General features: G+C 38.7%; 1 protein-coding gene across 4 annotated transcripts; it reads right to left on the bottom strand.

Annotated features, from left to right (window-relative positions):
- On the bottom strand, positions 1 to 26,419 carry LOC103720871 (oxysterol-binding protein-related protein 2A-like). 4 transcript variants are annotated; one of them, XM_039114830.1, is made up of 11 exons: positions 25,775 to 26,415; positions 13,371 to 13,733; positions 11,499 to 11,592; positions 9,748 to 10,199; positions 5,435 to 5,590; positions 2,466 to 2,633; positions 2,221 to 2,361; positions 1,908 to 2,138; positions 1,685 to 1,804; positions 621 to 818; positions 1 to 331 (listed from the first exon to the last, which is right to left on the bottom strand). In XM_039114830.1, exons 1-10 carry the CDS (start codon positions 26,144 to 26,146, stop codon positions 642 to 644), a joined length of 2,274 nt encoding a protein of 757 aa, XP_038970758.1. In that variant the 5' UTR covers positions 26,147 to 26,415; the 3' UTR covers positions 1 to 331; positions 621 to 641. The 4 variants fall into 4 exon arrangements, with proteins under 4 accessions (XP_038970758.1, XP_008809037.1, XP_038970760.1 ...); XM_008810815.3 differs by having other exon boundaries at positions 1,685 to 1,798; positions 25,775 to 26,412; XM_039114832.1 differs by lacking the exon at positions 25,775 to 26,415 and adding an exon at positions 24,901 to 25,240.
- Positions 26,420 to 26,792: the final 373 nt, after the last annotated feature.

Genomic DNA, 26,792 nt, shown 5'->3' with positions numbered 1-26,792 from the left:
TTTGGGCAGAGATCAAGTAAATATACATTATAATGGTAATCCTTGTTTAAAAGTCCAGATCACATCGGAAAAAAATGTCATACAAAATAGTTGGCAGTTAAAATATGACATTGTAGATGAAACAATGGAAAACGTACATCAAATAATAACATTTGGATGGGGAAAAAATTGGGATGACTGTTATCATCATCACATAACGTAATCTGCATATTTTCATAGCCATGCTATTGCTAGCAAAATTTACCTAGATTGGACTTCGCCTTGTCTAAGGTAAAGGACTAAAATTTCGTTGTTAACAGACCGACTGTTGAAAGCATTGCCCCTAATGGATCTGCAATTATGAAATTAAGGACTCGTAAGCATATTGCTGTTACAATAAGTAAGCAATAAATAAACAGAAAAAATATATATAACTGAACAAAAACCCATAGCTGTTCAACTTCATGCCTCACAATCAGTGGACAGCTTCTAAAGTGACAGTCCACAACTAGGTCACCAACTGTACCGTGAGAAGCTAGACAAGTGCCACATCAGATGGTCCCGTGTGCGGGTCACATGTTTTCAGTGGCTAGCGCTGTTCATAATTACAGAGCCTGCAGCAAGTTAAGTGAAGCATTTACCTCATTGAGTGTTCGGTGTTCTTATTTGCAGGAAGAAAAATTTGTATCCTCCAAAATTTCGCCAAATATATTCAGGCATCCATCCCACTTCTTTTCTTCTCTTGCTTCCCAGTACCCACCAATATAACGATATGTATCATGTTCACAGTCTCTTTGGAACCATCTTGGCTTCCAACCATTCTCTTGCAATTTCCTTGACTGCAAAACCAATGACCATGCAGTAAATGTCAAAACACTACATAATTAGCATCACAAAGATGCAATTATGTATCTACATGATGCGGTCATGTGCTCACAGCTAGATGTTAGGGAGCAAAATAGAGAAATTCAAATGTCCACAACAATAACATTTTCAAAGAGATTGGCACACTGCCATGCCTCTATGTAATTCTTTTGGTGAGAATTGCTGGTACCGCAAACAGAGAAACTAGAGCATTTTGGCATCCTTTTTGGCAATGTCAAAGCTCTGGTTAGTAAAGTAAACCAAGCAAAGATCCCAGAGTTCAAAGTGTTTGTGGGCCTTCATCTCCTTGATGTACTGTTCCCATTGCTTTAACTTCATGCAGGATGGGAGATGTATTATATATCGTGTGGTTAGAAAGTAACACGTCAACTATTATAAACCGGATGATAACTTTCCTAATGTTGCCAATGAATACCATCCCTTCTGTTTTTTTGAATCTCGAATCTCTCTCTCTCAATTTGTCAGCATTTACAGCAAGCCATGTCTTCTGTGAAGCAAATAAACTGGCAATCTGGGTAGCAACTTTTGGAGCATTAAATGAAGTTTTTATTCAGTGGGCTGTCCATCAGCCTTCCAGTTTACTTTAACCACTGCAGGACTCACTCCCAGTGTATTCTATAGCATTTTAGGACCACGGAATTCATGCAAGGGATAATATCCCGAAGATTTCCTTTGATGCTGGTTTACAAGCACTATAAGCTTGATACAGTACAAATGCACGTGAGATGATACTTCTTTAGATAAACATGGGTGCAAGCGCACACGAGAGAGAGAGAGAGAGAGAGAGAGAGAGAGAGAGAGAGAGAGAGAGAGAGAGTACCATTCGCTGCCTTTTCTCCAACCGTTGCTTCTCTGTATTTGCCTTCTCATATTCCCCATTCTCTAGATGCCGCTGGTCTGGACGAAGTCTTGAGTCCGTAGGTGGAAGCTTCTCCTTAATCCGTGATCAAATATTCGGGATCAGATAACTAGAACAGAAAATAGAGATGAATAAGAGTAAAAAAAGCAAAAGTTACCGAGCTGACATTACACATCATGTCTACCTGCAGTTCAGAAGTTAGCTCGTTTAGTGTAATCGCAAATGATGACAAGTTGTATCGAGTGGGATTAGTAGGAGGCTTGTTCCTTTTCCATAGCAAGGAAGCACTCTGTGTTAGATTAGAACCCTTAATCTTGGAAATATGATCTCCTTTGGCATAGTACATGCTGTCATCCCATCTTCCCATTAAGGTGGCTACTTTAGTTCCCATGACATCCTCAACAAAGCCTTGCACCTGCAGAGCATAATTAGCTATTTTTCACTAGGAAGGCTTAATAAGTATGATCAAATGCATGGCTCAGCAATTTACTTCTTACTTGACGAGGATTGCGGTCAAGGAGAGACTGCTCTTTAAACTTGAGCTTACAAGAATATTGGCGGTTGCCTCGTATATTCATAGTTCCATGATGATCGCAGTATACTTTACCAAGGATGAGGTTGTAAATAGTGGTTGTAACCTGAAATTGAGAAGCAAATGATCAATTGCTTGACAAGGCAGAATATGATCACAGTTAAAAAAATTGAGCTTCTCAAACCTTAAGAGAACAATTACACTACACACCTTACTCCATTGAAATATTTCACCATCATCAAATTCCAGGGTCAAAATGCCAACTGGATCTAGTTGAATAGATCGCCCCCAAAATTTTGACCTGAGATTGCTGTCACCCCAAAACTTCCAACCTTTGCCTTCACAGTGGCAGGCAATTAGCATGGGGTGGTGACTGACCTATTAATGGAAATGATGAACAGGCTCATATTCAAATACAAAACCCTCTCGTGCGTCTGAGTTATAAAAAATTTAACATCTGGAGTTAAAGAAAACAAAGATTCATCTTAAACAGATTTTTGAAAAACAAGGGCACAAGACAAATTAGGCAAGTTTTCTGAAGGTAATATTCATGTTAACATGCTAGGATGTAGTTGGTTGCAAAAAAAGGCATGCATGTTATGTTGTGGAAAGTAATCAAGTAGACTAATTCAAAGACACCAGCCACGGTTATAAATCATGTTCCTTTATCATGTTGATGGAATGAACTACTTATGCCCCTCCAACCACTAACTGTTTTTCAATCAACAACTTCTGGTGTATTTTCATAAGAAAAGCCCCGGCGTGAAAATCTTACCAGCCAGCATCTAAACAGAATATGTAATTAGCAAACACTCCAAAAGAACCAAAATCCAACCAAAAAATGTGATATATGTAAATTAATTACACATAGTTATATTCATACTCAAAAGGTCAGGGTTCAGGTATAAGTTAGCAATGACTAAAGATTATTGAAAATACTACATAAAAAGACTGAATTTGCTAATTTCCATAAAAAGCTCAAAACGTGCAAGTTTATTAGCTTAGAATCAAATTAAGGGATAGAGTTTTAACAAACTCTTTCGGACTAGCTTATGTTATTCTGAATGATTCTGAGAAACTAGTGATTAGATTAACAGCTAATAAACTGATTGTGAAATCCTACATTCTGGGCCATATAGCAAGTAATGAGAGAGAACTACATATTACAATTGATTGTTTTGCATTCATATGTTTTCGCAGCAACGGGATATGAATGTCAATAATCATGAAATTTGTGAATATCCATCATAAAATTCTGAGAAGAATTTGAGGGAGCAAGTTAAGTTATTCACTTTTATTTTACGAGAAAAAGGGAGAGAGGCCCACCTGGATAAATAAAATTATTTAATTGATGGGCAAGTTCCAACATCATAGGATTGAAATGCAATGTCCCGCCTCTCTCTCTCTCTCACACACACACACACACACACGCATACCAAAACAAAAAAAAAAATAAACAAAAGGATTCCAAGAGTAACATTAGATCATTCGCTGAGCTGATTAACTATGCAAGATGAATGATATTTAGACCAATATACTTCATAACATGACTTGCAATTTTATCAGGAATACCACATCTCTAAATCCTTGGCCTTCTTGCCACATTAAGCATCAAATCCTCAATGTACAACTTCCAAACTTAACAAAAAAAAAAAACAAGACCTTTGAATATTAAGTATTATGTCCAGTAAGGAAGACAACCTGATTTCAAGGATGCAATTCTCAACATGGGTGAATGCATCTTAGACTCCTTCATTGTTCGGAATATTATCAAACAACTTAGCAAAAGTGAACTACAGTAAGCTTTAAATTCTTGCTGCAACCAATAAACCAAAAAGTAATCAAGAGTCTCAAATCTTAACTTACATGATAGAAAACAACATGCCTTAGAGTATATGAGACTGAATACTTAATAGCATAAGTTCTTTCATTAACAAGCATTATCATGCAATAGCAATTCAGAAAATGATTGCCAAGGCACTTCACAAAATTCAATGATAAAATTTAGTTTTACAAAAAATGCTATTTACTAAGATTTATTATGCTTCAATTTTAGCGCCATTAACCAAAAAATGAATGGATTTTTGCACATATACCCTTCAAAGAGCTTTTTTTTTTTATTTGCATCTCGAAAAGTGAGAATGCATATGCATATACCCCTCTAAAAAGTCTGAAAGTTGCAAATATTTTCCATCAAAAATATGAAACTTGAAGACAAGGCGCACCCACCCTGGCTCCCCAGCGGGGCACAGTCGTTGGACAACATCTTCCAAACAAAAAGTAGCCGGATGATATAATTTTACCCATTTTCCACTTCAAAAATTTTCACATCTCCACTCCTCGAGAAGTCCTTAATTTCTTTAACACCCTTCAGAAACTGAAAGTACATAAAAACTGGGCATTCTCAAGAGTAACCCAAGCCTAGCTCAAGTTCAAAATCATTTTGTAAACCTCCCGAGCTTTAGCCAGCTCATTTACCCTTGATCCAAACTCGAACTGCTCACGACCAGCTCATTTAAGAGAACTGGTGAGAGTCAGAGGTCTTTAGAGGCTTTCACAAATACGTATGTTTTACACTAATTTCCACTACAGTATCCCAATGATCTATTCCAAATTACATTTTATATAGATTATGTTAGCCTTTAACCAATAAATGAAAACAACATATTCTTATTAATAAATAATTATTAAAATATAATATTATATAATATTAATTATTTATTTGTTTTCTATTCAGAACCTAATTAAGCCAAGCAAGAGACAGCCAAGCCTAGCTCCAGCTTGGCTTGTTTACTAAACAAGCATGATGAATTTGAACTGTTTGAGTCAAACATGAGCCGCTCACAAACAACTCATCTATTTGACAGCCCAACCATTGGCACAAAATTTCAGATATACCCCATAAAATTTTAAGAAATTATAATAATTAAGGTCATATAATTAATCTCGACCCAGTCAAAACAAATTAGGGATGATACTTTTTGAAGGGTAGGATATTTTTAAGCAGCATATAGGCAAAAATCCCAGAAAAGAAATCCTTCTGATACATATTAATCCCAATCTGACACAGATATGAAGCTCATTGATAGTGAAAAAAGTAAAGATCGGAAGAAATATTCATTTGACATAGTGCAAGATATCTCATACCATTTTAGATAGATTAGTTAATAATAACTAACCTTCTCTGAGAAGAAACGAACCCCCTTCTCAGGACACTCAGCTTCATATGTTTCTCCTAACAAAGGATTGAACGGTTTGCAAAGTCGGCCATCAGAAGAAGCATATCCAGAGACAGCAAAGGCAGCTACTTTCAGAATTCTCATGAGAGTGTTCCCCTAGATACAAAGAGATAACAATAAAAGACCCATGACAATTCCAGAAATGGATTTTGAAATGGTTGTGAAAGCCATCAAAGTGCATCTTTGCAGAAGGAAACTTCTCTCAGTTAAGAGAAAAGTATCTACCGATTTAATTCACAAGAGGAATCATACATAAAAAAGTAGAAACTTTATAGCCATTAATTCCATAATCCAAATAAAATCTCTTAACAGAAGAAACAATTTCAGGAATTCACATAATAAAAAGACTCCAACAAAAGGAAAAGACAAACATCGGCTGTTTAATAAGCTCACATGCATCATATGTTCAACCAACATTTGCCAAACCAACACAAACTGAGCAGTTCGGCCCATACCAAATTGAATCGGTCACAAGTTGGACCACTTCAGCAAGGTCGCATCGGCTTGGTTATAAACCCCTTCCCTCTCCCAGTTCACTTAAAAATCACCATCAGTTCATGCCTCTAGTTCACTTACTAAACCTGGCAGTGGTTTAAGTCCCCACTCCACCCCTCATCGTGATGTTTCCAGAGAGCACCCCCTCCCCCCACTTGCAAACATCCCCTACCCCTGAGGGTTTTCATGCCACTGGTGACCTCCTCTCTCTCTCTATCTATCTATCTATCTATCTATCTCTATCTCACTTCCTCCTCCCTATCCCTCCCTATCCAAGGTTAGCGTTAGGGTTTCCATTGGCTCTCTTGTGAACACCCTCTTCCTCGCACTATCTCTCTTGCTCCAAGAGTTAGGCTTGGGGTTTCCCTCGACCCTCTCTCTCTCTCTCTCTCTCTCTCTCTCTCTCTTTTTCTCCCTCTCCCCCTCCCTCTTCGGCTCTCCCTATTTCGGTATGCCCGGGAACGGCACATTACGAACCCATACCATGCCAAATTGATTGCTTGCCGGTACACCCTCTAATATCGGTTCGACAAACCATTTCAACTATGTAAAAATTGATCACAAGTGATCAATACAATAATAATATCATAAGAGAATTAGTAAAAGGAAAGCATAGCAACAAAGAAGATATACTATAGAAAAGTGTGCATGACAAAACCTAGAAGATAAGAAGATTAAAAGTTACATGAAGTATGAAGCATATGATGTTTAACCACAAAAGCGAGAAAAGGAAATAGCATGTACTGACTTGGAAAACTAGGGTCGAGTCAATTCAATAAATTAGCTTTCAACATTCTCAAGAGAAAATTCAACATAGAATAACAGGATTAGAGCAAAGGGGCAAATTTCCCCTATTGATTTTCAAATTCTATTTACTTTACCATAAAAAAAACAAAAGACGTTCAAATTCCATTTAGTTCATTTCTTATACATTAAGGCAATTGTTTATGTTAATGTAATTGAGTGAATTTATACCTTTCATTTAAACTTGTAAAACCTTAAAGACTGATAGCTAAATTGGAAAACAGAAATCTTGAGCATATAATTTTAACAAAATATATGATTAGATATGGAGGATACATTAATGATGCATTTTGTTAAATTGTATAGCACTTAAAATAATCATTAACATAGACTAGAACAGTAACAGAGCCACAAGGAGAGTATGGTGTGAGGGGATGAAATGAATATAACAACAATAATGAGGCACATTGTAGCCAGTGAAGCTAAATGAAAAGAAATTGCAAGGGCATAAAGGCATTATGAATGCAACTAATGCTGCATTCCTAGATTGGAAGGCAAAAAGGAAAGCAGTACATAAACTTCCTGAAATTTATCACCATGAAGAAAAGCATCCACCAATCCATAGACAAATAGACCAAACATAAAAGAGATAAAGGTAAGTTTATGCACAAATGCCATACTCCTTTTGTTTTCTGAGAAAAACATCAGCAAACCACCAGTCCACCACTGATTTCGTTGAAATAATGAAATTGGGTCAAAGGATGATATCATCCTTCATAATTGTAACTTGCTCATTATAATTGATGTCATGTGCCTAAATCATCTGCAAGGAACTAGACAGTTCTCAAACCACGTAACCAATCTATCAGAGTGAGTCTAGATTTTATAATCCCCCCTGCAGTAATGAGGACAGTTACAAGGAGGAGAACAAGGACCAAAAAGATGCTTGTGGTCACTGACGTGTATGCTTTTTAAATCATCTTAATAATTATGTACAGATGGATTAAACATTCATAATAACAACAACATGCAGAGGAAGAGGAAATGCTTAGAAACTATAAATCTGGATGTCAATATAAATAGAAATGGCAGCGTAACTTCACAAGTTGCAGAGAAATTCAAAAGGTGGGACTCCACAATTAAAAAAAGGTGGTAACTTCACAAGTTGAATGAACTGGTTGACAAGCAGCACATGAATCTTGGTAGAAACTGATCCTGAAGTGGTGGTAAATTACATAACCAGTAGCACTTCTGGCAAAAAGAAACTTACTTTATGTCCCAGGACATATGTGGCAAAAAGCAAGATTTCAAAATAACTCACAGATTGCAAAAGGAGAAAAGTTTGGCAGACTAGCTTGCCAATTATGCGGGATTTATACGAATGTATGTGAACAGACGGAGGAGTTTCTAACCAAGAGTTTTAAGGGTAGGTAGGAGGCATTAATTAAATGAATATAGTAGATGTGATACAGTGTAACTTAGCCTATCAGACTTATTAATGAAGCGGAAGAAAAAGAACAAAAAGAGATAAAAGCAAGGTAGTAGCGACAATTTTACCTGGACATTTGGCATGTGCCAAGCGTCCAGCATCCCTAATGTGCCCTATACTTCAATTTCCTAAAAACCCAAGATGAGACAAAACAATTTGAAAGCATTGCATGCACACACACATATGTTAACAACCATACAAGGTTGACGAGCCAACATAACTGCAAGTAAATAAGACCTACTTTAGTGCCATAATAGTATTAAACAAAAAAAAAGAACAAGGTATACACCTCATAGACAAGCTCGGACGCTTGGGATTAGTATCATTTAGCACTTAGCTGAAATTCAGCTATCATTATTTGTCCTAAGGTGTTCATTGACAGGACAGTCTTAACAAAAAAGCAGCTATCATTATTTGTCCTAAGGTGTTCATTGACAGGACAGTCTTAACAAAAAAGCCAAGCGCCAACACTTTTGGCTGATGTAAGCAACACACCCCATCTTTGAAATGTCAGATGCTGTCATGACATGCATGAGTGTCCATGAGTGATAGAACTCCGTCATTCTAAATATTTGTTTAACATTGTAGTAGCAAGGGCAGTTGTGCAGGTGCAAGTCTCATAAGAAAACTGTTCATTGGGGTGGGGGTGGGGGTGGGGGAGAACTAAGATGCATCCTGATGTGATTAGAGTTCTAAGGAAAGATGAATCATGATCAAAAGGACTAACCATAACCATCAAGCAAGCCTTATCTCAACTACTTAGGGTTGGCTCTGCAAATCTTTTTCCATGAACTGACATCTTTGCCATCACATGACTTTTACCTCCTTTCTGACCCTTCAAAACATACCCAAGCATCTCCTATGGTAAGGTCCACGTCCATACCATCTTAATTCACCACAATTTTGTCCTCCAGTTGTCCCTAACACACACTAGAACACCCAAAAGGAAGATGTCTTGCTTTCATATAATTGACGAGCAAGTTATCAAGACATAGCAACACAAAGAATCAACTAACAAGAGGAAAATTCCGAGTACATATACCTATATAAGAAATAATTCAAATATTCAACACATATGCTGACAGTAGGTTATAGACCATCATAAAGTCCATAAGAACCTACAGCACATAATTCTTATATAACTATATACGGCAGTTATCAAGAATAAGTAATCCAATCTCATAAAAACTTTACATGACTAAATATATAATATGGGCACAAATTCACTTAATAGAAGGTTATGACATACAAGTGACATACAAATACACCTAGGATATTAATGAGAACTAAGTTGGACACATAATTAAATGGGTAGAATTTCATGAAGTTGAGAATTTAATCTTTATTATCAATTTCTATGTCATCAAGCTACAAACATACCATTGATATCAAAGATAAGGTATATTCAAAGTGTGATCTTTGCATTTTGTATATTCATAAGCTAGTTCCAAGGTACATATCAAGCTAGAAACATACAATTCATGTCAATGATGAAATGCAAGAAAAGTTCTGTTTATGATTTTACCATCTTCCCATATTCATAAGCTTGATCCAAGAGATATGAATATTCCAGGTCCTCAAAACACTTCTGAAGGGATGATAACGGCTCATTAAAGTAAACTGGCAGACATACTCGTGTCAGATCCTTTCCAACATTATCTTTAATCATTGACCAAAGGCTAACGCCTTTCTCCTTCTCAATAGGTTCTGGCAATTTCTTCCTTCTTTCAACATGAGGAAATGCATGATGAACATTATGTTCTATTTCAGCATGCATCATCTCCGCATCACCTGTGCTATTATCACTTCTGCAATTCTGACTTGTATGGTTTGTATCCCTTGTCACAGAAGCACAGGTATCAAATGAGTCACTAAAACACTCCTTTGTATCAAAAAAGGAAGGCTCATCTTCATCTGACAACTCATCAAATTCTTCTTGCTTTTCCACATCCTCAGATGATTCCGTTGTACTGTACTCTGAACAAAATTAGGAAGCATGAGAACATAGAATAAACATAAATATAATCAAGAAAAATAAGCAGTATATCAATTTTCAAGTGAGACATTAGCAGCAAGTTCCACAGCTACTAGAGACAACTTTGCAGCAAATGATTTAATGGGCACAGATTATACACTTACAGTGAGGTAGCCATGAATATTAATTGAAGAAGATCTCATGCATGCAGAGTAAAATCAATAATGAGCATATGCCCTAATAAGACCTGGTGCTGATAATTAATAAAAACAAAGATCAAAGCATCAAAAAAAGGGTCATTATATGCAGGCAGTTGAGGTACTATATAGTGCCTAAGCGGTATGCAGATCCTCAGGCAGGTGTGCTTTGCCAGTTCATGGTTAATACACACACACACACACACACACACGTATGTAATTTCATAAAACTACATAAAAAAGCAAGTTGGCCTAATTATGAACAATGTTTTGCATCATCATGCATCACGAATCAATTAAGTTGGTCTAATTGCACATGAAACATCCAGATATCTTCTAGCATCATTAGTTCAGTTCACATGAATGCCTATATAGAAAATCACCACTTCTATTCATGCTCAAGCACTAAACAAATAGTGTGAATGGGTGACAACAATATTTATCGGCCCACACAAAATGCTGCGATCATCCATGCACATAGATTTTGTGTTATTGGTTTAAAATATTCAAAAAAAAAAAAGCTACACCAAGGTCTCCTTCTCCCTCCCCCTCCTCTGCTCGCTCCCTCCTCTTCTTCTTCCTCGGCTCCAGCCGATATGGGCCCTGTACCATTTTCCACGGCTGAACTATATCGGTCAAGGTCTTGACTGGTACGGTACGTGCTGAACCGGCCCGTACCGGCCGGTTCAGCACACCATGAGCTACACTGACCTTACACACATTAGACCCATTGAGCTCCAATATTTTTCGCCATCATTCCAATATAAATTCTGTTTGAAAAGATTCTTAATAAAAGCATTGCCAAATAACATAACTAATATCCATTTACCACTTTTCTAACTATAGCATTTCAATCACCATGACTAGTATTCATTTTTTTTGCATCATTTGAAAAGGTGAATCTGATGGAATTATAGATTATAAGAAAACAAGCACCTCTCTAGTTTTTGACAAATTGAAGCTTAAAACAATTTTCAGAAAAAAAAACTTAAAAAGGACCAATCAGAAGACAAGTGTGCTATACAAGACATAAATTGCTATTTTATGAACATGCTCACACTTGAGAAAATCAAATATAAAAGATTTGACGAACATATACCATACCACTGTATTTTCCATGTCCGGAGCTAGAAAATTCAGTTTCCATTAACTTCAATTGGCGCCCATGGATTGTTGGTTCATCTTCCACATTAACTTCCTGAGAAAACATATATATATTGCAGTAAGCATAAAATTTCAACATATGAAATAATAAAATGATCTTTCAACCTTAAAAAAAAAAGGAAAGGCCCATAACCCATACAAAAGAAGACAAGCAAGATTCATAAAGAAATCATTTGATTATCAACGGAATGAGACTACAACGGATCTATAGTTCCCCTGCTGCACAGGTCTCAAGAAGATATTTTCAGAGAAAGGGAGGGGTCAGACCCACAAGTTTCGTTGATGGAATGAACAAAACGCAACAAAGCATGAATAGCAGCTCAAGTCTAGAACTAAATCTGCCAACCTAAAAAAGCACATCATAGGTCACAACAGAACATTGTGGCAGGCATGTCAAAAATTGGGTATAGCAAGCTTATTTCGATAAAAAAAATAGTAGTTGATATTGTGGAAACCTTTCATCCCTTCATATGTGAAAGTGTGAAACCTTCAATAGAAAGCAATGGTGAGCAATTGAAGGCACGTGCCAGAAGATATAGACAAGATGGACACCAAATGAGCCACATACATCATGTACAAGAAAAAAATGCAACAGTTTACAAATTAGGCATACACCTCACTAATACCCCTTTTAGAACTCGTAGATGATAATATAGATGAGTTCATCAAGGAGATAGTTGAATGAAAAAATTATAAAAATCAACATTGGAAAATATACTCCAGGAGGCAATGTATAATGGAGAAGCTATTCAGCTAGTCCTCAACCTTAACCAACAAGCATTATTCCATCTAGATAAGTTGGCTTTGTGGGAATAAACTTTCAAGATATTTTCAGACCAGCTTCCAACTTGACAATAACCCGCTAAACTGGAACCTAATACCTCAAAAAAGCAACTAGAAGGGGCTACCATGCAGGGGCAGAGCCAGAAATGTAACCTAGGCATTGGCCTAAGCACCTCCCTCTACCTAAGTTTTATGCAATCCCCCTGGTTACTCATTCACAAATATTGCCTTTTAAATTACTTGCAATAAAACAAGAGCTTACAGCAAAATTATCTCAAATATTTATCAAATGGAAACGCATTATAAGTTGGTAGATTTACACTTTGGGGGATTCCACAAAGATTCTTTTTTTGTTCTAATTGGAACCTTCTAGACTTAGGGTTGTGCATCACAGCATAATCCACCTTAATTGGAAAGCCTGTAATGATGATCACTGGATGTTTGGAGACGCCATCATCTTTGCAGTTTGAAACTTTCCAGATATTGTCACCCGCATCTTAAGTTTTCTTTGATTATGACAATGTAGCAACTAAGATGATTTTTGTTACCCTAAATTTAAGCATTATATTATCCATGCACTGAACCATGTCAGAATTGAATTTTAATAGCTAGAACCTGCAGAGTTTCAGACAAGTGTTTACAGTATAAAAGGGCGAAAAATGAATTGCAAAGCATTACTAAGATCAAGTCCATAAGGAAAAAGGAGTACTTAGACAAGACCCTACAGAAGATACTAGATCTTAATTGCTCAACCTTGATGAATGGCAAACCAGAGAAATCATACTAAAAAGCTATGTTATCACATATAATCAACTCGCATGCAAATTTATCTAGAATAATCAACGAACACAAAACCATAGTCCTTTGTGTAAATAATAATTTCTCCAAGCTGAGCTATAAGACTAGATGCAACCTTTCTCCAATATGACCAAACCATAAGGTTAGATCAGTTACCAATAAGTCTAAGCATGATTGCAGCAAAAATCCATTGTTGAAGTAAAAACTGCACCTAAATAAGCATATGGATACCTCGAACTGTGGCTGAAATGTTCCAAACAAGTTTAAACGTTCTTCGTATCGAAGCCTTAATTGCTTTTGATACTCTGAAAATTCTGACAGCATGATCTTCTCACAGTCCTTTATAAGTTCCTCGCTGAGGCCCTCCACATGCATACGATCTCTAAGCCTTGCAGTTGAAAAGGATATGTCATTGGGGGTAAATGAAATCTTTTCACTCAATGATCTCAGGGAATATACACTTCTTGCTGAGACCAAAGCCTCAATCCATGCCACACGATCTTTCTTTGAACCAGTTCTCAAATGAAGTGTCTTTGTAGGAGAAAATATGTAGAATCGTCTATCATCGGACTTGCTCTCACGAAATGATGAGATCTGTGGAGAATATACAAGTAAATAAGATAATTCACTATCAAATCTAGCCAAATATACAACAAACCAGACTTTAAAATGCAGAGCAATTTCTCTTAGAAGTGTTCTATTGAAATGATACAGCACAAAGAGATGGCATCTCAGATGCACTTGTGGTATCATCCAGAGAACAACTATATTATCATCTTGTATCTCGCAGGCACAGATCCGAACTCACCTTTTCTTTATTTATTTTTAAGATAATGGTGGGAGCACTACTAGTCACTTCCTTGAAAGAAATAACATGAACAAACAGGTCTAAACCTTGGGAAAAAATAACCTCCCAAGGTTCCAAATGGAGGAGGGTACATGGCTGGGCTATGTAACAAGCATTCATGTATGACAGAAGTCAGTAGCCACTTATATTGATCAATCAATTATAACTGCCATAATTTTGGGTTTTAACTTTCAACATAAAAGAACCAAGAAAATAATGATGTTTTCCCTTCTATAGAAAATGTATCAAGGACTAAAGGAAGCACAGAGAAAATGAAAAGGAAATTGCTGTAATGCATAAAAATTTAAGACAGGTGACATTTTTAATCCTAAAAAACTGAATAACCAATATACGAAACTGCATTACCAACTCAAGAGACCCAGCAGATTATTGTCAATTGTCTTCTTTCCTATGAACAATATCTCTACACCAAGAATTTAAGAATCAGAGAAGTAAAACAAAAACGATATAGTGCATATGAAACTTCACAAAGCAATACTCCATTAAGTCCACCGGCCATTGAGTAACACAGAGTATACTGTCCTCCAAGCAAGTTGTGAGGAACAACATATGACTGCCGTCTGGGGAAACGATATCCAGCACTAGCATTATATCAAATGAGTGTGTTATAAGCTAGTATTAGTATTACCGTATGATAATGTTCTATAGCTTATGTTTCAACTTCTGAAGTTACCTTGCCTGTAAAAGGTAGAACAAAAGGATAATAACAAATTGATCTCCCTGATACTGTGTAATATAGAGAAACTCACCAAAAAAGTGAAAAGAAGAATAAAGAATTGGAGCCATGCTGCTCGGTTTTATTGTTGTTCAAAGGAAGATAACGAATAGTGGCTAGAACAAAATCTGTCCATCAACACCTATTTGTCTAAGTTATAAGGCAGTCAGTTGAACATAGTTAAGCAGCTATAGGACTCAGAAATTGGGCTATAGCAGCACTAATGGACTCATTTTAACTACTATATTAGAGCCCCTCCAACAGTAGATTGAGTGTAAATATTCACCAGCACTGCTATCAGATGTGACAGCTCATTGATTGTTAAGCCAAGAAATTATAAAAGAGCCCCCAATAACTGACCTTTCCAGAAGTAGATATAACTCGTGATTTAATTATAAATTACAGAAATGAACCCTATAACAAGCTAAAAATAGACCCTAGATACTCCAATCCGGAATTAACTTGATCAAAATTTTTACAGAAAAGTAATTTTTTTGCAAGATAAAGATGCTTCTAATGAAAACAAACCAGTGATGCACTATAAAGTATGCTTCTCACTATGCTTCTGACATACTTTGGTGGATCAGTTTAAGTAGTCCCCCCCAAAACGGAAAGAACTAGACTTGAGCATTTAGATTCATAACATCAACAGCTATTTTGACAATCTTCTCCACCTTTTGCACAAAAGAAATTTATTAGCTAGATCTACCATTAAACCTGAGAGCCAATCACACTGTTGCAAGTGATAATTTCAACTAGCATGTCACTTGAAGTGAAGATGCTAGCATGAGTTAACATAAGGATAAAACTCCTTTGTACTCAGAAATGTAGAGCATTTTCAGATTTTAGAGATATTAAAACTGTCGAAACTCAACTCCATTTACATTAGTTTGAATCTTCTTCAAGACCATATGGAAAGCCTTCTTGCGAAGCTAGTTATTTTCACCGAAAGAAAATCTTTCTTTATGATCATCAGGCATTTCCTTCTTTAAGTTCCTCCACCATTCAATGACAGGAAGCTGCTGCTTTGCATCCTGCATTTGTATTCAATTTCACATCCCTTCAGCAGTAACCAGCATTCATACTATCATGTTCCAACTTTAAAATGGGCCAAATCTGGAACACAAGCAGGATTCCTTCTCTTCAGAATTTCAAACATATTCATTCAAGTGGATTTCATGTACCACAAATGTACCAAAACTTAGGCAAAGATGAGATCCACCACCTTGACTTTTCGCCAACATGGTTTCTCAACAAATTGCCAAGACTTCGATTGACTGTCTGACAAAAGTAGGTCAGGAACATGGAACGTCTATTGAAAGTAATATTATTATCTTCACATGAAATAAAAAATGCTCCTTAGACACAAACTTTTTGAATCCCAATAAAACAGCCACCCTCATTCCTGAATAGGGTTGCTAAAGGGCTGATCTTGGGCTGGTCCGCCTCAGGCCTAGGCCCGGACCATCACATTAGCCAACAGCCCAAGCCCAACCCAAGCCCATATTGCAAAAATTATTAGGACCAGACCAAGCCTGGCCCAACATAACTAAGCCAAAGCATAGCCTAGAAGCGGCCAAGGACCCAATACCATATAAGAAACCCTTCTCGCCATATTCTGAAAAAGAAAAAGAAAAAAAAAAAGAGAAGCTGATCTCCACTCCACAACTCGCCACAAATTAGTGATCCCCTCCATCACTTGCCACCACCAGTTGATCCCCTTTGCTACATGCCAATACTTCTAGTCTGCCACTGCATGCACATCACCACCGCACACTCCTATTTATCACTCGCCACCACCTCATATCCCCCTTAGCCAAATGCTGCTGCCACGTAATCCCCTTCGTTGCTTGCCACCACCCTCTCTATTGCTCACCGTCACCGCCTAATCCACTGGATGCCACCACCACCACGTGCTCCCTTCCACTGAAGGTCACCACAGTTTACTCACGTCATCACTTACTAAGGACAACAATGGAGGTGGGAGGTGTCCGACAGAGTCAACATGACCGTGGAGAGGAGAATAAAGGGGAGAAGTGATCATGGAAAGAAGATAAAAAATTAAGGCTCAACTAACACAAAGCCAGTGGGTCATGGGCTGGCCCGATCAAGTCCGAAACCTATATGGGCCTAAAACTTTTGGCCCAAGACCGACCCGTTGCCCATTCTAGTAAAACCCAACCTAGCCATGAATAGGTTCAAGGAGCCTGGTGTCATTGTCCCACATTGGATTTATTAGATTGGGTCGATCCTCCTCCCAACAGCTTAAACTTTTGGGCCGAGTCCATGACAAATGATATCAAAGCCAAGTCCATTATACATCGCAACCTTTATTGGTCATGTGGCCCCTCATTAAGGGATACCAGGGTTGAGGAGGATCCGGTAGAATCAAGTAGGACCCAGGACCATAGCCAAGCCAAGCCCCTCTCTCTCGAGTAGGAGCCAACCGTGATAAGGGCATCATGAGATTAGGTGGGGAAGATTGTCACAATCCCACATTGACCAATAAAAGAGGTGTCATAAGGATTTATTTGCCAGGGCGGTCCTCCTCCCATCAACTTAAGTTTTTGGGTTGTGAGTTCATGATACTGAGCTAGCTTTCACTACCATTTGACAAGTGTGATGCTGGGAAAATAAAAATGGAGGAAGACAAACAACAAGCAAACCAAAATCATCCAGAAATTTGAGAATAATGGTAAACCCAAAACTCCAAGGACAAGAACAATGGACAAGAATACGGAGCAAGAACATGCTCACCACCTAAAAAAATGCCTAGAGATACAGAACACCCAAAAGAAGGAACTCGTCAAGCCAAAGGCTTAATCCTTAATTCACTCAAACTTCAAATTAAATTCTCTGAAAACATAACATAGGGCATGCCTTTATATAGGCACGTTTGGAATGCTTTTCAAGCAATTACGATCAATACCCCTAAACATGAGGAGAAAGAAAAACACTATAGACCAAAAACGTAAGAAAAAGCATCCTAAACTTGAGGAAAAAAACACCATAAATAGGCGTTCTAAAATTTGCCTTTGCTTAGGCATAAACCAAAAATAAATTGCCATATAAAAAATTATTTTTTGGCTTTTCCGGTTGACAAGGATTCTCCTTAAGCACCCGTGTCAAAATCGCCATAGACAAAATTTCTTTTTGGCTCCCCCGTTTGAAAAGGACTCTCTTTAAGCACCCATGTCAAAGTGTTAAGAATTATTGGGGTACAAGTATATTTTGACTCACCATATGTTTGCACTAGGGATCGATGCTAATCATATCTTTTTGCACTAATTATAGACGAGAGTACTCATGATATTCATATAGTGTTGTTTGATGAAATAAAAACTAGATTAAATACTAAATTGTATTTATAAAGGAAAGCATTAGAGGATAAGAGTTTAAATATTAGTAGAAAAAAGATAAAATATATCAAGAGTAATTTAAGTGGGAACACAGAAATGAAGATGACATTCCGATTAAGATTGATGGACAAGATATGAAAGAGTGATCAATTTCGTTATTTAGGATCTACTATATAAAATAATGGAGAGAGAGGTGAAGATACATCTACAGGTTGGATAAAATGAAGACGTGTATCTGGAATATTATGTGATTAATGAAAACCTTGAAGACTTAAGGAAATGTTCTACATATTGATAAGGCATGCAATGTTGTTTTGGTAATAAATAAAGGGGGAGTTTGGTAACCCCAACAAGATCACCACGGTGATGTAAGATCCCCAGTGATCCAAATGCTGGGGTGATTTGATCCTCAGTGGTCTAAGATCAATGTATTTGGTATGCCATGGTCCAGTGATTAAAAATTCTCGGATATCCATGAATAACTTGTTTGATATGGTACGGGGATCCAAGATCATCGACCACACAATACTACAAATATTCCTGATATATCTTAGATTGATTTTTTATATATTTTTAATGTTCATGAATCAAAAATGTAAGTCAATATGCTAATTCCTATAATAACTCCATAATTTCGTCACATATTCTACTTTTAGTAGCCCTTATCATATATTAATAAATCATATAAAATATATTATAATAAAATATTAATAAATTTATTAATATATTAATTATGAATATATTCTATAAAAATATATTTATTACTCCTATAAATTATTAATTTTATAAAAATATTTTATATTTCATTATAGAATTAATATTTTTCTTTATACTTATAATAGATTTTTTAATACTAATAATTATTTTGATTTAAAAAATAAGGTAAACAGGAGTAATATATTAAATATTTTCATTATATAAATATAAAATATAATAATGTATTTCTACTATAATTTAAAATTATCCTTCAATAATAATATGATTAGTAATATATTATAATATAATACATATCATTAATATAATATATAATATCAACATAATATTATATATATATATAACATTGACATATTATATTGATGGTATATTGTAATATCAATTTTTCTGCTAAATTGAAGGATATTTTTGTCTTTAACTTTCAACCCAGGATCACTGCCATGAGGTGATCTTGGATTCCCGACCTCAAGGACGAATATCCCACCACCGAGTTGAGCGGTGATTTGAGTGGAGGTGATTTAGGATCACCGCCATGTAGGATCACCATAGTGCAACCAAATGCAGTGATCTCATCAACTCCACCCACATCATCCTTGATCCTGGGACGATCACCCCATACCAAACGCCCCAAAGTTCCCAAAAACAAGTTGAACAAGGTAAAAGTGAGAACATTAAGATGGATCTATAGTAAAAGTAGGAAAAGTTAGACCGAGAAATGAATATATTAGAGAAAAAATCGCATAAATAGAGCAAAAGTGGTGGAAAATTAATCAAGATGGCGTTGATATTTATAACAAAGAAATGAGAAGGCTCCAATAACGAGAAGTACTTTAGTATGTATTAAGTAAGGCTGCAAATGGATCAGCTGACCCGTGACCCGAGCTGACCAGTGACCCGAGCCGACCCGACCAAATTGAAGGACCCGCGGGGCCGGGTCGGATCCTAAAATTGAGTCTGTTCTATTTTTCAGGTTGGATCTGGGTTTACTGAATCTTGACCCAACTCGGACCCAACCCGATCCCTTTTTTGGATCAATTTTGGATCGTTTATCCAACGACCTGATCCGACCTGAACCCGAATTACCCATTTAGGCTCGCAGCCCACAGACCCACAATCTACGGAGCTTTTGGCCAAACCTGGGAGTTTGAGGCCCACTCGCACATTCACGCCTCCCTAGGGCAACAGCCGATCGTCATATAACACGTGGCGGAATGTCATGTCGCCCTTAATGATGATGGGACGGCTATACATATGGGTGGCCCCTCTCCTCCCTTCCCATGCAAAATTGCAATGGAAATGGAAGGAGTCGCAGTGGTAGATATGAACCCTTCTCCGATCTTGCAGCAGATCTGGCAGCGGACGGCGTCCTCGTGGTTGTCGTAGATGATCTTGAGGGCGTAGATCCGGCCGGTAGGGCGGTGCCAGACCATCCAGACGGTGCCGCTGCCGATGCATCGGAGGCGCTCGAGGTCGGAGAGGACAGGACTCTAGGAGGATGCAATGGGAGGGGTGGCAGAGGAGTGCGGCGGGAGAGGCAGCGGTATGGCGAGGGAAGGGTCGCACTAGGAAAGGGGGAGGGGAGGGGAGGGTCGGGCAGCCGTCAGGGCCGATTCGTGGCCGTAAGGGCGCCGGATCGGGTCTTATAATGGCCGCTTCTCCTGAGGAAACAAAAAGGATGGGAGGTAATTATCAAGGAGAGAAGAATTTTATAAGAGAATCGATGATGAGAGGTAAGAGGAATATATTAAAGCAGCAGGAAAACCCTTCTCTGCTAACTCCATGCCTTGCCTTCATTCATAAATTAAAGCAGCAAGTCCGGACCGGATCCCAACCTGGATTCGAACCTGACCCAGACCGAACTCGGACCCAAATTTTTTGGGTCGGGTTCGGGTCATACATGGACCCGACCGACCCGAATAACACCTGGACCCGACCTGACCCGAATGACACGTTGGGTCAAAAATTATAACCGTAGACCCGACCCAATTCATTCGAGTCAAAAATTATAACCGTAGACCCGATCCGATCTTCAATTGGGTCGGGTCTAGATCCAAAATTAGGATCTGAACAAGAAATCCGGTTGGGTCGGGGTCATGCCCGACCCATTTGCACCCCTAATATTGAGTGATGTGAAAAAAAGGAGAAGACCTAAGATAACATGAATAGAAGTTATCAGAAAGGATATAGAGAAGCTTGGAATGAAATTAAAAGTGGCCCTAAATAGGAAAACTTCGCAAATAAGGATATATAAAGCCAACCCCAAATAATTGCAATAAGCAAGATGGTTATTGGGTTCTTGCATATATATACCCTTATAAATGTTTTAAATTATATGTATACCCTCGCAATTTTCTATTTACGTGTATATCCTTATAAGTTTTTTTTTTTGTATGTATACTGATGGGGGGCAAAATGGATCGTCCTGCTCAGGGCAAGGGATAGCCCCATCCCGACCGGGCGAAGTCGGTTTGGCGGGTGCTCAGTCGACCTCGGCCGGATCTCCCTGCTACTACGACCTGCGGTGACCCCTTCTGATTTTATAATGACGTCCCGAGCTCAAGCCCGGAACGCCCTGCTATGTCAGCTACGAGCTAAAGATCCCCTTCGACCATAGGATTATTCGCCGATGCGCCCCGACCGAGCTCCTTTCCTTTCTTATATTTTAGAAGATGTATACGAACGAGAAGATGTATACTCACGAATATCTTGCAAGCAAGAGGAATGCCCCTTATATTCGCCGACGCACCCCGACCGAGCTTGGGACGCCCCTTACATTCGCTAACGCGCCCTGGCCAAGCTCAGGGCGCCTTTATATTCGTTGATATGCCCCGGCCAAGTTCGGCGCGCCCTATTTAACAATGCGCCCCGACCCTCGAGCTCAAGGCGCCCTACCAAGTAAACCTCGGAATCCAAGAAGTTAGGCCGACCTCAGTACCCGCCAAACCGACTTCGCCGAATACACAATGTGACCCTTCATCGAGCTCAACCTTGCCCCCGACTGCATCCACATGCATGCCCACGCCCGTCTACATGGCCGTACGTTACAACGTCACTACGCCATGCCTTGCTTGCTGGCCAACGATAGTCAAGAACGACACCATGCTGCTCCAGCCATACCCCGTCATACCTATCAACACCTTACCATTCACAGAAACGGCCTACGCACCAAATGTGCCTCAAGTAAGCTCTAGCTGCGCACTATCTGTCTAAAACCCATCTCCTCCCATGATGAGAACAGGCCATATCTCCGCCACCTAGACACCTCTACGGAGATTATAAATAACCCCATCAGGTAACACTAAAGAGACTTTTGGACCAACGAAGATCCATTCTAACTTGAGCGTCGAAGGGCCCTCACCGGAACCACCGGTGAGGCTTTATGCAGGTAAGCCGTCGCACGGGAGGTAGCTCCCCTTTCTCCGCTCCAGCCGACAGCTCCCTCGACTCCTCCGACGTGGTCACCCTTGGGCCAAATTTGAACCACAACATATACCATCATAAATATCTGAATGGCATGCATACCCTCGCAAATACTAAGGTTATACATGCTAAAAAAATAATAATTTATAAGGGTATATGCATAAAAAGAATAAATTATAAGGGTGAACATACACATAGTAGAGGGTATATATGTAATATATATATATGTATGTATACATGCAAACAATAACTTTGCAAGGGTATACATGTAGTTTCATATATTTACAAGATTATATATATGAAGAAAAGAAACAATACATATTGCGAGGGTATGCATGCAATTTCTGAATAATTACAAGGGTATACACTCAAAAAAAACTCAATGGTTCTTGTTATTACTTTACATCCTATTGAAACTCAGCAAGCATCATGTTCCTAGTTATTTTAACATTGGTACTTCAATCTGTCCAGATGACCACTACGACAAGAGCAACTCAATTCTATCGACAAATTTAATGGTTAAGCTTATGTATGTGTATTGAATGCAAAACATAGAGAGAATAGAAATGGGTACAACAAGGAGATTTTGGGCATAAATTAAGTCTTCCTAATTTGATTAAATTGACAAATATACTAATATGAGAAGGGCAAGGGAGATTGATTCATAAGGGCATGTTCGGTGTTGTTTGTAATTCCATAAAAATACTTTTCAAGATTCAATATGCACTTAACAAAATTGCTTAAGAAAAAGGCACTCTCATATGTTTCATGTTTAACTTTTTTAAAAAAAAAAAATTGAAACAAATGCATGAAAAATAAAGATGGAACTATCTACTTGAATTTGGGACTATCTTCATCTAGACCTAACCTAGTCTGTGATTGGGTTAAGGATTCAGAAGCGGTCACCCGTGCTTACCAAATAAAGAATGCAAAAAGTAAATCTCCAATGAGATCAAGATCTATTATATATCTTTGGCCTAACCTAGACCTTTTTTTTATTATTCCAAGATAGGTCTACTAGGTATCAATGAGGTCAGTCTGACGTCATTAGCCCTGAATGCAACTTAACTGAGACCTAGATTCCGGCTTTTGAACTTGCTCCCCATCATAGGATGTCAAGTTTGAGTTTGGTCTTGAATGTGTTGGATCCAACATTAATCTAGGTATACTCAAACCACTTGCATTTATAATGGAAATATTAGTGAGTTTGCTATTGCCAGGTTTGTAGGGCATGCTCATAATTTTGAAGAAACAAAAAGTGTCACCTTATAAAGTATAAGCTGGTTTTTTCAATCTTCGCCAAAAAGCTGCTTAAGGCTTGAAATCATTAGAGAAACACATTCAAGAGCATGATATTTCTTATGGTATTTAAGAGAAAAAGAAATTGTTTTCTAAAATTTGTGCAAGGACATTAACAAGCAATGCTAAAAGGTCGGCATAGGTTCAAACACTGCAAATCTAACAAAAGATAAATGTTGCCAAAGAAAGATGATGGTTCAATTGCTAATGCCCTGGGGGGCCATAATTGGACAAAAACAAACTTTGTGATGGCTAAGTAAGGGACTGATTAATTTTTTAATGATCACAAGAAAAGGAATTTCTGATTGGATAAGAAATCAGAATTGAATGCTATCAACGCCATATTTGAGAAACACAGTGGAAATGATACTATCCTGCTTCAAAACCAGGTCTTCTCCTGAACAAAAGGATAGTGCCAACAGGCTGACTAAGCCTCATTACCCCGAAAGGATATTTCTTTTTCAAACACACATTTTTTTTGTTAATATATTCTTAATAATTTGATTAGACAGTGGATAAAGTATAAACTATGGTGAACAAAGTAACTATAGGAGCATGGATGCGCATCAAAGCTTGGGAAATGTGTCATCCATAACCTAGATTAACAAACTGAGCATGAAAATTACTTCAGTGCAGATCCTAAATCACTTGTTGGCTGCCTTCGTATCTAGCACAGAGTCAAAACTAACATCTGGATTCAGGTTACAAGCAAAAGTAATATCACCTCAGACTTCTCATTTTCTCACATAAGATAAATTTCACATCCATGCAACAACCTTATCTCAATCAAAGATGACAACCAACTACATGCAGTCTTCCAAAACTTGACATGGTAACTAAATACTATCTTATGATAATGTTCTAAGCTTGCTGCCTCATGTATATTGTCTACTATGACACTGCAGTGGTTCTCTTCACTTACAATACCACATCATGATATGAACAACAGGAAAAATATAAACAATAATTATCATACCCCTTAATCACATTAAGGCATAAATAACATCCAACACACGATATAGGCAGACCTTTCATCTTAGGTGTGCACTCCAAACCTCCTCCACATTTTTAACTATAATAGATACGCGAGCAAAACATTATAAGATCTTGCAACCCTATTCGTTCCTCCAGATATCCGTATGAAGATATAAACTGCCGGTGATTATTTTTTCCAGACAACAAGGAAGAGAAAAAAGCTTCATAAAGTTATAAACTAAAGGGATAAATTTGAAAAACGAAAAATGCTTTTTTTTCTTTTGAATGAAGAGGATAGTGAAGAAGAAATAAAGACATCACAAAGCCAAAACAAAGACCTCACTTAAATTCCACGCCACGTTTTTCTCCTAAAGAGAAGACAAGAAAAGGAGAACAAAATTCTATTTTTACCTGATCTGTACCTCTTCCTCGATCTATCTGTTCCCATGCTTAAAGATCCAAGCACCTGTACCAAAATCCAGCTGTTTTTAGGCTGGATGCGAACCCAAGATTCATGCCACGGAGCCATTTTATGGGTGGCTCGTACAGTACGGACGAGCGACCAACCGAACACCCCTACACGCATCTAAACACCAGTGTCCAAAGAAGACGAAACAGAGCTCTCTCACTTCCCCGTCACGGAGTCGAAACAGGCATCATCTTCCACCCAAAAAAACAAACACCTAGCCCAACGCTTTCCCTCGAACGGGGAGGAAGCGACACTGGGAACCCCCTCAAAGCCAGCGTTACGTTGCACCGCTCCCTTACCCTATTCCCGTTTCCCCACTCGCGGTGACGTGACCCAAAAGCACTGGCGCCCTCGCAGCGGTGATGTGACCCACTCCCAGAGTTGCAGCGAGGGAACGCTTAGTCCCAATAGTAACAACGGGGTTAAAAGGCGATAAAAAAAAAGCGATTTTTATGGTGGTGAAGACGAGATAAAGGTTGGAGATAGACTGCAATGGCTAATGAGCAAACTACCACTTTTCTTAAGGTGAAAGCGAGAGAAACCCTACGGTTCTTGGTGCGATCCCCCGAGCTCAGGTATCTAGGCGATAAAAGATCAGAGAAGCGACGGAATTGGAAAGGCTGTTTTCTGAGTAGTTGGATTTAATCAGATCCACATTTAGAAAAATTCTCGAGACCGCCAAAAAGGGATCTGATCCTGATCTGATGCGATGCGATGCGACCCCTTTTTTTTTCCTTGAATAAAAAATGGAGAACACGGTAAAAAAGCGATTTTTATTTATAAATTTGGTGGTTTTTGCGGTTGCGATCGACGCACCTTGAGATAGACGACGCCGACGGGCTTCTGGTGCTGGTGCTGGCGGCCGGCGGGATCGGCCAGGGAGAAGCGGGCGGAGGCGTCGCCGATGAGGCGGACGTCGGCGGGCACCGGTGGGGGAAGGCTTTCACGGCCGCGGATCTTGGAGTAGGAAAGGACACCGTTCCGCAGGGAAAACCAGCGCGACCGCCACCCCTTGCCGTAATTCGTCCACTTGTAGAGCAAACCCGCGACGCTGACATCCGCCGCCACCGCGCCACCCCCGGCATTGCCGTCCGATCCCACCGGCGGTGTCTCCGGTGAGCGGTCACCGCCGGCGCCGGGGCAGTCGAGAGCGATGCAGCAGAGCGGGTGCATCTCCCTGGCTCGCATTGCGATCCCTCCGATGCTCACAATTTTGATCCCAGTCCTCCCATCAACTCTCTCCTCTCCTCCGCCGTAGCCGCCGGACAAGCGGACTCCAATAGGATTTGGGTTCCTTCGTTAAAAAACCTACCTATAAGCTCTCCGCAGGAGAGAGACGGAGACAGAGACAGAGAGAGAGAGAGAGAGAGAGCGCGGAGGAGGAGGGGCTGGGATGAGAAAGAGGAGGGACTGAAAAATATAAATAGGAGAAAGAAGGAGGAGGGGAGGGGAAGATTCGAAATGGGGGTTGGAGGATTGGAGTTGTCCATGGTGGGGACTTATATTTGTTTCCCCGTGAGGATGGCGACGTATAACTCGGAGGGATAGCGAGAGTTTATGTTCATATTTTTATAGATTATTAAACAGAGGATTATCTCTTAAGAAAAGTGTTTGTCTTAAAAAAAAAAATAAGCAGTACTTGTGCACAGAGCCACAGGCACTGTTGAATGCACTGGAAAAGAATTAGAACGAGGGGAAACGGATGGGAAACGAGGATGGCTTGTGTTAGGTTAAAATTTAATGACAGAATTTAACAAGTTGGGAGATAAACTCATAAAGTGTACATTTACTATGAGATTAATATCTTAGTTTAATGTTTACATGATTGTTCCCT

This window comes from Phoenix dactylifera, chromosome 17, assembly GCF_009389715.1.
Source record: "Phoenix dactylifera cultivar Barhee BC4 chromosome 17, palm_55x_up_171113_PBpolish2nd_filt_p, whole genome shotgun sequence".
NCBI lineage: Eukaryota > Viridiplantae > Streptophyta > Magnoliopsida > Arecales > Arecaceae > Phoenix > Phoenix dactylifera.
The sequence above is the reverse complement of the archived record's forward strand: the minus strand, read 5'-3'. Positions and strand labels throughout refer to the sequence as shown.

What these genes read in the sequence shown, in the direction of transcription:
- LOC103720871 (XM_039114830.1), bottom strand. Translation starts at nt 26,146, where the DNA reads ATGCGAGCCAGGGAGATGCACCCGCTCTGCTGCATCGCTCTCGACTGC. An exon ending in TTGACCGCAATCCTCGTCAA is followed by an intron (nt 2,139 to 2,220) that starts GTAAGAAGTAAA and finishes TATGCTCTGCAG; the next exon opens with GTGCAAGGCTTTGTTGAGGA. An exon ending in TGGAGAAAAGGCAGCGAATG is followed by an intron (nt 819 to 1,684) that starts GTACTCTCTCTC and finishes TTGGTTTTGCAG; the next exon opens with TCAAGGAAATTGCAAGAGAA.